We start from the raw sequence: 12,265 nt of genomic DNA on the forward strand, positions 1-12,265 counted from the left end.
GTAATTCTCACAGTATTTTAAACTTTTTATTGTTATTATATTTGAATTGCTACAATCTCATGATAAAACTTTAATAGACGAGGAGTTGTTTATGGATGAGCAAAGAAAGCGGTTTCTTGAGATGGAATGTACTCCTAGTGAAGATGCTGTGAAGATTATCTAAATGACAACAAAGGATTTAGAATATCACATAAAATTAATTGATAAAGCAGCGGCAGGGTCTGAGAGGATGGGCTCCAAATTTGAAAGTTCTACTGGGGGTAAAAATGCTATCAAACAGCACTGCGTGCTACAGAGAAATTGTTCATGAGAGGAAGAGTCGATCAACGTGGCAAACTCCATTGTGATTTTAAGAAATTGCCACAGCCACCCCGACTTCAACAACCATCACCCTGATCACTCAGCAGCCACGAACATCAAGGCAAAAGCCTCCACCAGCTAAATCCTACAACTTGTGGAAAAGTCAGAGGATGGTCAGCAATTTTTAGCAATATTTTTTTTTAAATTAAGGTGTATACATTGATTTTTTTCAACAATGTTACTGCATGCTTAATATACTACGGTACAGAGTAAACATAACTTTTACAAACACTGAGAAACCAAAAGATTAATTTGGCTTGTTTTACTATATTTGCTTAATCGGGGGGGGGGGGGTGCCTGTTTCTCAGTCCATTGAGAAATCAACTCTTCATTTGGACTCAGGGCATGATCTCACGGTCTTCAGGTGAGGCTCCATGCTCAGCAGGGAATCTACGTCCCCTCTCCCAGGGCTCCTTCCCCCCACTTAGGGACACATATTCTCTCTCTCAAATAAATAAGTAAATAAATAAATCTTTATAACATTTACTTCTATTTTAAACATCTTATTTATTTATTTGATAGAGAGAGAGAGAGAACACAAGCAGGAGGAACAGCAGGCAGAAGGACAGGGAGAGAAGCAGGCTCCCTCCTGAGCCAGAAGCCCGATGCAGGGTGCAGGGCCTCCCAGCACCCTGACATTATGACCCAAGCTGAAGGCAGACACATAACAGACTAAGCCATCCAAGAAGCCCTATTACATTTGCTTTACTGGAATATTCATCTTACTGCAGTGGTCTGGAATCAAATCCAAAATATATTTTAGGCACACCCATATGAGGTCATAAAGGTGTGGCTCTAAACTGATAGGACTGATGTCCTTTCAGGAAGAAGAGGAAATATCACACTTGTTTCACTTGCTCTCCCTGTTGTATGCACAGAGGGAAAGCTGTGTTTTAACACAGGGAAGAGGTGGCCACTGCAAACCAGGCCTAACCAGAAACCCACCCTAACAACTCCTTGACCATGGACTTCCAACCTCCAGAATGACGAGAAAATACATTTCTGTTGGTTATGCCACCAAGACTGGCCCATTTTATTATGGTAGTTGACTAATATGATCCTTTCGATAATTATGAATTGTTAGGCTTTTTTGGATTTGGTATGCTAGTTGTAATGTGTTTTTTGCATCTAATTCTGTAAGTTGTACTGCCCTATATTTCTTTCTTCTCATAGTACTTAACTAGCCTTAGTAGTTAGGTCTGTTTTTTATTAGACAAGAAAAAAAAATTAAACATTATTGACATCATTTAACTTAGAAGTTAAAATAGAAATAAACTAGCATCGGAGCATGGAGGCAGGAAGGAATTTAAAAAGATATGAAATTAATGAAAAAATAATCAAACACCTAATAGGGTTGACCAACAAAATTAAAAAGTTGTTATTTGAAAAACTGAAAGCCTAATAAAATAGAATAAGAAAAAATAGAAGAATATACAAAAATAATATTGAGAATGAAAAGGAGGAACCTCATGTAAATATTTCATTCGTTTAAGAAGAATGTTTTTTCACCAGTTTTTATTTGAAGATTTTATTTATTTATTAAAGAGAGAGGGAGAGAAGGAACACAAGCAGAGGGAGAGGCAGGCTTCCTGCTGAGCGGGAAGCCAGAAGCTGGGCTTGATCCCAGGACCCTGGGATCATGACCTGAGCCAAAGGCAGACGCTTAACAACTGAGCCACCCAGGCATCCCAAGTTTTCACTAACTGTTGGTTGCAAATGCTGTTTTAAGTGTCCACCAGATCAAATTTCTTTTTTTTTTTTTAAAGATTTTATTTATTTGAGAGACAGATCACAAGTAGGCAGAGGCAGGCAGAAAGAGGAGGTAGCAGGCCCCCCGCTGAACAGAGAGCCTGATGGGGGGCTCAACCCCAGGAACCTGAGATCATGACCTGAGCTGAAGGCAGAGGCTTTAACCCACTGAGCCACTCAGGTGTCCCCAGATCAAATTTCTTAAAAGTAAATTTTTCAATCTCCAATATACTCTGTAATTTTGGCTAAATGGGTTTATTTTTGAAGCAAATTTTGCTGTTACTTGAATTTGCCATCTTGCAAGGACCAGAAATATCCTCTTCAATTATACCTTTTCCCTTCCAAATTATTCTTATTATTTAGCAATCATTGATTATTTAAATTTGCATGTAGGTTGCCACTCTTTGTCTCCCTTAAAAATCTGTGCTGTATTTTTCCTCCTAAGTGGTTTTATCAGTTTCATTATCTAGTGATGAATTTTCTTTTTTTTAGATTTTATTTATTTGACCAGAGAGAGACAGAGACAGAGAGAGAAGGAACAAAAGCAAGGGAAACGGAGAGGGAGAAGCAGGCCTCCTGCTGGGCAGGGAGCCCAGTGCAGGCTGGATCCCAGCATCCTGGGATCATGACCTGTGCCCAAGGCAATGCTTAAGGACTGAGCTACACAGGCGCCCCTAGGGATGAATCTTTTATTTAACATGATCCTTGCTTCTTGTACTTCTGCAATTTGAGATCTACATTTTTTTTCAGTGGGAAAATTCTTAGTCATTTTCTCTTTAAATAATTTCTCACCTATTCTTATCAATATTTTCTAGGGCTCCTATTAGGTGACCTCTTATTCTATCCTCAATCCCTTAACCGTTCTTATCTGGGTGATTTCCTTGGTACTTTTTCACTTCTTGCTCCCAGAGTACCAATGCTCTCTTCATCATTAGCCAGTCTCCTCTTTAACATAGATTTTCAATTTTAATAGTTATGGCTTTTTTTTCTAGGTGTTCATATTTTATTTTCTGTTTGTTTCTATTCCTTTGTGCTTTGTTCTCTCCCTATGCCATTAATTCTTACTTTATTCCTTGTATATTATATTCCTAACACTGCTTACTTTTTTATCTTCTCAGGCCCAGGTAAGAAGACTGTTTTCTAGTTTCCCTTGCCTGAGTGTGTGATCAGTGACTCCAGCCAAAGGAATGTAGACAGAAATACTATAAGCAACTTCTAGACCTGGCCCTGGTACACTCCTACTTGTTTGCAAGCTGTGTAAATGTTGAGGCTCCAGCAGAAAGTTCAATTAGCATACTCCTCTGGCCCTCAAAACACAGTCAATCCAGTTGCTGAAAGGATCTTGTATCTCTGAAAGATCTGAGGAGCTTAGATACCTAGGAAAGTCACTGGAACTTTTTCATATCATTGTGAGGGAGCAATTAACTTTATAGTGTTATGCCAATAGGATTTGTGGTTTATTACTGTAGCTGATATAACTCACCAGGATCAAAAACTTTGGCATTTTAAACACACTTATTTTATAGGTTTCTTTTTCCCCAGATCATCCTATTATTTCAATTTGTGGAGTACTATTTTTTTTTTCTGTTCTTTCTGCCTGAGTAACTACTCTGGATTTATTTCCCGTCCCTGCTTTTCTAAGCTCAAGTATGTATTAATCTACTCTTAAGTTTTATTTCCCATTCATGTTGGGAATAGGAGTGAGATGATGACCTGTGGCTCTGTCAGCTCAACTCCCAGAATGTCCTACTACCCTCTTTATTTTATAAATGAAAAAACATAGTCCCATACATGGAGGAAGCATAGCCAAACTCACAGATCTACTTAATGGCATAGCACATACTGGAATTTATTTTCCCAAGCTTGGGTCAGCTCTAAACTGTAAACTGAGTGAGTGCATTGTATTCCTCCAGTTCCTCCAGACACCTAGCAGACAGAGCACACGGCATAAATAAAACTTATTGACTGGCTTACCCACTGGGAAATAGTTTATTTCTAGGTTTCTGATATTATGGGCACAAGGGATGTGAGGAAGTAGTTAAGCTTTTAGGAAAGTGATTCCAGTGACCAAACTCAAGGCACATGAATTCCTGTGGCCCCACTAGAATGGAAGGCAGGGCTTTTAGACACTTTTAGGAATTGTGTTTGAGAGCTAGTGCTGCATTCACAGGACCAGTGGAGATGGCGTGCCAGTGAGAATCTTCCCGTTGATACCTCTTATGCCCCTTCTATTCTGTTGTTTTATTTTCCTTCTCTTATTCCCTTTTTGCCAGTGGCTGTAAACCTTCACTTTATTTTACTTTATTTATTTATTTTTTCAGTATTACAAGATTCATTGTTTATGCACCACACCCAGTGCTCCATGCAATAGGTACCCTCCTTAATACTCACCGTACCCCACCCCCTCCAAAATCCTCCTTTTTTTCTGAGTCCACAGTCTCTCATGGTTCCTCTCCCCTTCCGATGTCCCCCAACTCACTTTAGTTCATTTCTTCACTGGTGCCAGGTCTATGGGTATCCAGACGGCCACAAATTTCATAACTGACTGAAGCTAAGAGCACGCTTATTTGCTCACCAGGAAGCTCTGTCCTGTTGCTCCCATCTTCTGGCTGAATACCTCCTCTGTGGCAAGCCCAGGATCCTTGTCATTTCCACCAACACTTCTCCGGAAAGAATGAACCTTTTCTTCCGCGAGGACCCTACCGCAGTTATCAAAGCCTCACTGATTATTTGTTTATACATAGTTCAGTTAACAGGTGCGAATTTGCTATCAGACACTTCTTGCAAGGCTGTCACATTTCTTTCTTTTTCCAAATCAAATAACTGGCTCGGTTGCCCATTCCTGCTGCTGGGATATATTCAAGGGTAGTCACGTTTTGGAGAGCCTTTCTCTGGTTTTTAATGTTATCCAAGAATCCCGTGTCTTACGCAGCTCAGAAATGTGGGCATTGCCTAGGCTGGTCCACAGTGCCTGAGCTCTGGATTTGGTTCAAAAGCTCTGTGGCTTGAACCGAGGCGAGGAGCAGCGCCCCCTACCTGAGCGCAGGGAACCTGCTGCACTCAGTTTTCTGCAACCTGCTTGCTGAGAGCAAATGGGGCAGGGCTCTCCGCCTCTGTAGAAACCCCTCTTCAATACCTTCATTCCCTTGCTCATCCAAAACCATACCGCCTCTTTAACATCTAGGATTCGGCTTAGCCCTTGACGTTTTGACTCCCCCCCGCCCCCCCGCTGAGCCTCCCCTTGCCAATTAACTATCTCCCGGGTTTAAAAAAAAAGAAGTGTAGATTACACCACCAAGTTTTGGCTAGCTTTCCAGAAAAGGGTTGGGGGAGTAACTTCAATCTTCTAAATCTCCTTTGAAAGAGAATGAGACACAAAGAAGATGCCCACTGGGAATCCCATCACACACTTTTACAGCTTTTCTCCTCCCTTATAGAATGTCTCCCAGGCAGAGATTTCCCCCTCTCCTTTCAGCACTTCCAGAACCTAAATGAGAATCCGGTTGGTGATGCCCATCAAATGGTTGCTGACAGAACACCGGGGCGGGGGCAGGAGGGGACTTCCTCCCAGGTCTGTTTCGTCAGGCTGGAGAGACTTCCCAACCTGTGGAAGCCAGGTTCCCAGTCGCTGACACCTAGCCACTGGCGTAAGGGAGGGAGGACCCTGGAGGACTGCACCCCAGAATTGCCCCGCTCTCTCCCAAGGACCCCGCGCAGCTTCTGTCTGAGCGCAGGAGGGAGCGGAGTAGGGACCAAGGACAGGAGAGGCAGCGCTGGCCCTGGATAGCCCCCGGCTGGTTGGAGGCGTGATGTGGTGGAGACAGAGGCTGGGCGGGGTGCCCACACTGTAACCAGTGCCGGGGTGCACTTCCCTCTTGCACCCGCGGGCTGCAGTTCCCCGGGCAGCCGCCGAGCCTCCCAGGCCCCCGCGGACCGGCTGGGGTGGGGGCGGGGGCGGGGCTCATCACGTGGAGAAGTGCGCGGAGGCGGGCGGGGCGGGGGCGCGCGCTCGGCTCTTTAAAGGCGCGCGAGCCGAGCCGGGAAAGGTGGCTCCGCGGCCGCAGGCGCAGGCCCGGGCGGACCAGCGAGACGCGGGGCGCGCCGGCCCGTGGCAGCTCCGAGTCGCAACATGCGCCGGTCGGTCTGGCTGGCGCTGGCCGCGTCGCTCTTGCACGGTAAAGCCGCCAGGTCTCCCAGCCCTCTACTCCTCCTCCGCGGGATCCCGGGCGCATTCCGGCGGCTCCGAGCGCCCCGCGCCAGGGCCAGGTTTGGGGGCTCGCGCGAGGAGGGACGGTGGGTGGCGCTATGGGGATGCCCGGGAAGGGCGAGACCCGTTCGTTTGGGCTGCTTGCTTTAGGTGGCGGGGGTCACAGGCAGGGGGCGTGGGGCGGACCCCCGCTGGCCTTCCCTGAACAGCCCGCCGGGCTCTCCTTTCCTTAAGTGTCCCTGCAAGGCGAGTTCCAGAGGAAGCTCTACAAGGAGCTGATCAAGAACTACAACCCCTTGGAGAGGCCCGTGGCCAACGACTCGCAGCCACTCACCGTCTACTTCTCCCTCAGTCTCCTGCAGATCATGGACGTGGTGAGTCCGGCCCGGCCGCAAGGCTGTCCTCTCCCCGCCGTGGGTTCTGAGGGGTCGCGGAAGCATCAGGCAGCTAGGCGGTGTAGTTTGTCTGGGACAAGCCAGCTGGCTCAAGGCCAGGAGGGCCAGAACTCTGCCCCTGACCTGAGCCTGCTCACTGCTGCGTGCCTCAGTTTCCCCTCCCGCCGAAGGAACCCGGTATAGCATGTTCCACTGCTCCGGCCACCTGTGCATGGGTACTCCAGCCCCACCCTTCCCTCAGCCTGAAACTCAGGATGAACGTATTCCCATCCTGAGCCAGAATCAGCAAGAATAGGGTCCAAATGGTCACATTGCCGTATCCGTTATGGTATAAGTGTTAGCATGCTGTCCGTGTCAATTTGGCCATCTCTAGACTTTATTGCTGCCTGTAGTATGTAGCCTCTTTGGGTAGGGGCTTGGTCTTGGGCTTTGCAGCTGGTTAATGTGTCCAGCCAGATGGCCAGCTGTGAGCATTTACACGCCCCCTTTGCCCCAATTCCAATAATTGACTTTTTTCTTTTTTAATCCCTTCCTGGTGATAGTAGTGCTGGCAGTCCCGCTCTGATGGTGAGCAAGCCTCAGCACTTGAGATACACTTGTCGGTCAGGCAGCTGCTCCCAGCCCCATGGGGTTCTTTCTTTGTGGACTTACTAGTGCTCACTTTAGTTGACAAATCTAAATAATGTGTGTAAGTTATTTTTTTCCTTTTCTTTTGCTCAAAGACAGCGTTGAATGTTCAGAGTTCATGACATATTCTTCATACAATACAAATATTTTACAGAAGTGTTTGATTCATTATAAATGGGTTTCTGTGTCTAATTTGTACAAAGTATTAGCCTCTGTTCTGGGGTACAGGGTCTAATTTGTACAAAGTATTAGCCTCTGTTCTGGGGTACAGGGACGCTGGTGTTCAGGGGGAGGGAAGACTGTGGTGGGAAAGAGGTGTTCAGATAGCCTCAGTTCCACGTAGAAAGTGCTACGATCCACCAGAGGGGTGCAGATAAGTGGTGTAAGAAGACAGGTGATATTTCATAATCTTACAAATAAAGAGGACCCACGTTACCACACTGATGCACGTTACATCACTTAACGTAGCTAGAATTGCCGTGATGAACGGCTCCCTCTTCCATAATATACCTGCGTTAAATGTGCACTTCTTCCAAGAGACAGAACTATCCTTAAAATATTCAGTGATTATGTGACAACATAGACGACTTATCAGGAGGTGTGTAGACAAGTGCCGTCTAGAGGTTACCAAAGAACAAAAATCACTGTTTACGGAGCTTGGATTTCAGGAGAGGGAAAGGATGTAGATTTGGAGTTAGGGGAAGAGAGGCTGAAAAAGAAGCTCTAGGACTGAATGAAGGAAGCTCTAGGACTGAATGAAGCCAGGTCAGAGAAATGCCAGTGTGGAGGCTTTGGGAGCTCCACAAGGCTCTGCCCCTTGTGGGGAGGGAGTAGTTTCTTTAAGAGCAGCTTCTCTGTTACTTCATTACTTCAAGAGGTACTTGGGGGCCTCTGTGGGTTCTGGCTCTCACAGTTTCTGAATGGTTGCTCTTTGGTAAGTTTTGTAAGTGTCCTGAATCTGTATTTCCCTGTTAGTGAAAGAGACAGGATAACATTTCATTGGTCACTGTGATGAGCTAAAGATGTGAAGGCAACTTTGAGAGATTACAAAGCTAGCACAAGACTATGGTCTTTTTCATCAAAACACACCAAACCAAACACTCTCCACCCCACCCCCTGCACATAGCAGAGGACCTGTCAGCTAAGCTAACACACTTCACAAGTGGTGCATGGTAGGCTGAGAAGGTGAAAGCTGCCCTCCCCCATCCCACTTGCTCAGGATTGGCTCCAGCTAGCCAGATGGCCTCACCATGGCTATGTGCCACAGCTGCTTCTCTGGAGTACTGGCTGGATGGCATGTGAAGGTACAAGGCTTGCTTAACCAAGGAGCAGGAACAGTGAGCATGTGGAGCAGTCCTCCTAAGGCTGTGGCAGTCTCTTTGGGAGAGAAAATCACTCCCAGTGCAGCTGCAAGCTTCTTTCTAGGTGGTTTTATCTCTTTAGGAGATCCTTAAGGAGTCAACATAAATGAAGGATTCGAAGGTCTTATGAGAAGTTTAAGTGTCAGCTAGGGTTACATGATGTGACAAAGAAATAATAAAACACAAGCTTGTGTCAAGTTAGGAAATTTTTAAAACTATCAAAAAACTTGAGGACTGGGGCGGGTTAAGCCTCTGCCTTCGACTCGGGACATGATCTCAGGGTCCTGGGATCTCAGGGTCTCTGCTCAGCGGGGAGCCTGCTTCCCCCTCTCTCTCTGCCTGCCTCTCTGCCTACTTGTGATTTCCATCTGTCAAATAAATAAAACAAAAACCAAAACCAACCAACCAAACAAAAAAGAAACCTTGAGGACTGAGTATCATCATCATTCCAGTGTTGGAGAAACCTGAAGATAGCCATGAGGTCATGGGAAGGTGGGAGGAAAAAAGCCTTGGTCTCTCCCTGGCCATCCAGCCATGAACCCATTGAGCTTCCCAGGCAGGCAGTGCTGCAAGCTCATGGTGTGGCCTTGAACAAATTACTTTAACTCTCTAAGCCCTGTTTCTTCATGTGTAAAATAGAATATTAATACCCACTTCAAGGGTTTCAAGAGGATTAAATAAGAAAAAATGGTTGACATTCACTGGTAATTCACTGAAGGTTTGCTCGATCTTAATTATGTAGCTACTCAACTCAGAGGTTGGGAAGTTGATGCCTAGAAAGGTATGGTCACTTGCCCAAGGTTGCTTATTGGTTAGTGGCAGGGCTGCGAGGAAGACCCACATCTGACTTTGAAGTGCTTTGCCTCTTACCTCCTTTGCAGTGGGTAAGGTCTTTGACAGAGGAGTTAGCTTAATTTATTTACATGGGCTGAACTGAAGCTGATTGACTGCAACTACTCTGAGATCCTAGGTGGGAAGGAAGTCTCTATATCAGAAATAATGAAATATGCAAACATTTGTAATCCATTCGGACTTGGCTCTGCCTGGTTTTGAAGCAGAGCCAGGGTGCTCCAGCTGGAATCTTAGCACCCTAGACAAAGATACAGTGGCTCTCATAAGGATTCATGTGATAGTCCTGACTGGCGTGAGATTCTCTTTATAAATTTGGTAATAGGGGTCATTTACTTACCCTGACTGGGCTGTTCTAGACATCATTACCCCACCCTCCAAGTGTTCTTATTGTTCCCCTTTTTGCCAGCGAGATTTCCTGGCTGGAGTGATAGGGAAATGGCATATGATGTTGCATATTTTATTTTCATGAGCGATCATTTCTATTTCACCAATTTATTCCATACATGTTTACTGAGCTCGTTTTGTGAACTTTGCTAGTTCTGGGGATTCGTAAATGAATAAAGGATGGTTTCTACTTTTAAAACTCACAATCAGGCTAAGGAGACTGACGTGTAGATCCAAGATTACCACATGTGTAATTTAACGTACATGCCTGTACCAAGTGCTACAAATACACATAGAAAACATTTATTTCCAGTGAAGGTAACTGGGAATGGTTTCAAAGCAGAGGTAGTCAGATTTCTAAAATTGAGTAGGAATTTGCCAGTTGGAGAAAGTAAGACTGACCCTCCAGGTGATGGGGGCAGGGTTAGAAGAGTTTGGTGGAGGACAGGACAACTTCAGCAAGGTAGGTGCTAAGAAACGCTGGCTCTCAGTTATTCTTGGCTACAGGTTTTAATGCAAGACTTCTTAGAATATTGAGTGTTCTTGTGTTTATTGAGAATTTCTAAAAGAAGGGTATAGTATTGACCGAAGTAATTTTTCTCTACAGACTTTTCTGGTAAGAATTAGTTTCTAGAAATGCACTTTACAAAATGCAGGATAGGATTATTTTTTTGGAGGATGTATGCATTGAGTTCAGAGACAGGAGGGGAACAAAGCGTGAGGTGCGTTGAGTGTTCTGCAGAGTTGAGGTTTTGCCCTGGCCTGGGTATCTCTGAGAGCATGAGGAGACAGTGTGCCAGGGGATTTGTGAGGCTGAAAGATCAGCTTGCCATAGCAGATTTTCCTAGAAATGGAAACAATCCAAACCATGATACTGGTATTAAATCTAACAAGTATACATTATAGGTTAGAATGAAAAAAAAATGCATACATTTTAAGAACAAAGCATATATTTTCAGAGGGATTGTTTTACCTGCTGTGGTCTGTTCTAGCTATCTAACAGGCCGCTTGGTGAACTGTTAGGTGGAGAGTGGGAAGGTGTGGTGTATTTTTAAGCAGTGGAGGGATATAACTAGATCTGTGTTTATTTAGATAGAGGATGCTGAGGGCAGTATGTATGTGGGATAGATTGGAGAGGAGGAGAAGTGTACAAGGGATGAAGAGGTCGAAACTTCCCACATGGTGGGAAAGTGAGAAGTGGACAGAATCCAGAGATACTTTGGATATCCAGCCTATGATATGTAACTGTTTATATAAACTTCGTGTAGCTACATAGATAAATTTGTTATGTAAAAATGTCTAACTTATTCCTAAATGCATACTCTGACTCATGGCATTTATTAATTTAGTTTGTGGGCTTGTAACTGGGCTGGGAATGAGATGATACACAAGAAATCATTTTGAAGTGATACAAATGCAAGGTTCTAAACTGCCAGTAGTTTCCATAATATTTCTCCTTTATTCCTGCCATGTAGTCATTCACCTGTACGCATACATCTTAAGGCCATTCTAGATGTTGATTTGCATACAATAAATGTGCACAGTTATGAAAGCATGTCCAGAAGGCAAGGCATTTAAAATGAATAATGTGAATCAACACATAATTATACACAACGTAAAACACATAATTATGCACGAATGATTTTTTGGTATTTTATGGATTCTACTTTTAGATTCAACCTTTTAGAAGCTTTAATCACAAGACAATAGAGCTAAGTGGCCCCACATTTGGGGTTTGCTACAAATGACGGCAGGTATGTTTGTGGAGCCCGATGTTGTAAGGGCTTGTGTGTTATCTGACATCCCCATGGCGATGCTTTGCTTTTGTCAGACCTATGATTTTGCATCTACTGGCCACTGTTTAAAATGCTACAACTCTCATTTAATAGTATCCAATATTAGCTGTAAAAATTGTTTACATTGAACACCTTCTGTGCAGAAAGCCCAAGGTACAGGTAAGTATCCTAATGATGTTTTTATATGTGGTATTTCTTAAAACTGTAAATGTTATATATATATATATATATATATATATATATATATGTATATACATACATACATACATGATTTTTTTGTGCAAGAAATGAAATTTTTAAACAATAGAAGAAATCATCACCCAAATCACCATCACTCAAGATATTCTGGTGTATTTCATGTTCTCTTTTCTCTGTGTTTATAGACTATATACAGAAGTATTTAAAAATTAAAATTGTATAACCCCATTACCATACTTTAAACAATATTAGCAGGCATTAATTTTAAAGTGATACAAATATGCCAAGTAGTAAACAAATACAGGTTTTAGATTAAAATTGAATTCATTTTCCACC

The 12,265-nt window shown here is 43.9% G+C and overlaps 1 protein-coding gene across 1 annotated transcript in view; it reads left to right on the forward strand.

Annotated features, from left to right (window-relative positions):
* The first annotated feature begins 6,151 nt into the window (after positions 1–6,151).
* CHRNA7 (cholinergic receptor nicotinic alpha 7 subunit) overlaps positions 6,152–12,265 on the forward strand; it is a 115,262-nt gene continuing 109,148 nt past the window's right edge. The window contains exons 1-2 of the mRNA XM_059180213.1: positions 6,152–6,284; positions 6,551–6,690. Coding sequence (XP_059036196.1) covers positions 6,239–6,284; positions 6,551–6,690 — 186 coding nt within the window. The 5' untranslated portion in view covers positions 6,152–6,238. The remainder of the gene's footprint in view (positions 6,285–6,550; positions 6,691–12,265) is intronic.

This window comes from Mustela lutreola, chromosome 7 (genome assembly GCF_030435805.1).
Source record: "Mustela lutreola isolate mMusLut2 chromosome 7, mMusLut2.pri, whole genome shotgun sequence".
NCBI classification, from domain to species: Eukaryota; Metazoa; Chordata; class Mammalia; order Carnivora; family Mustelidae; genus Mustela; species Mustela lutreola.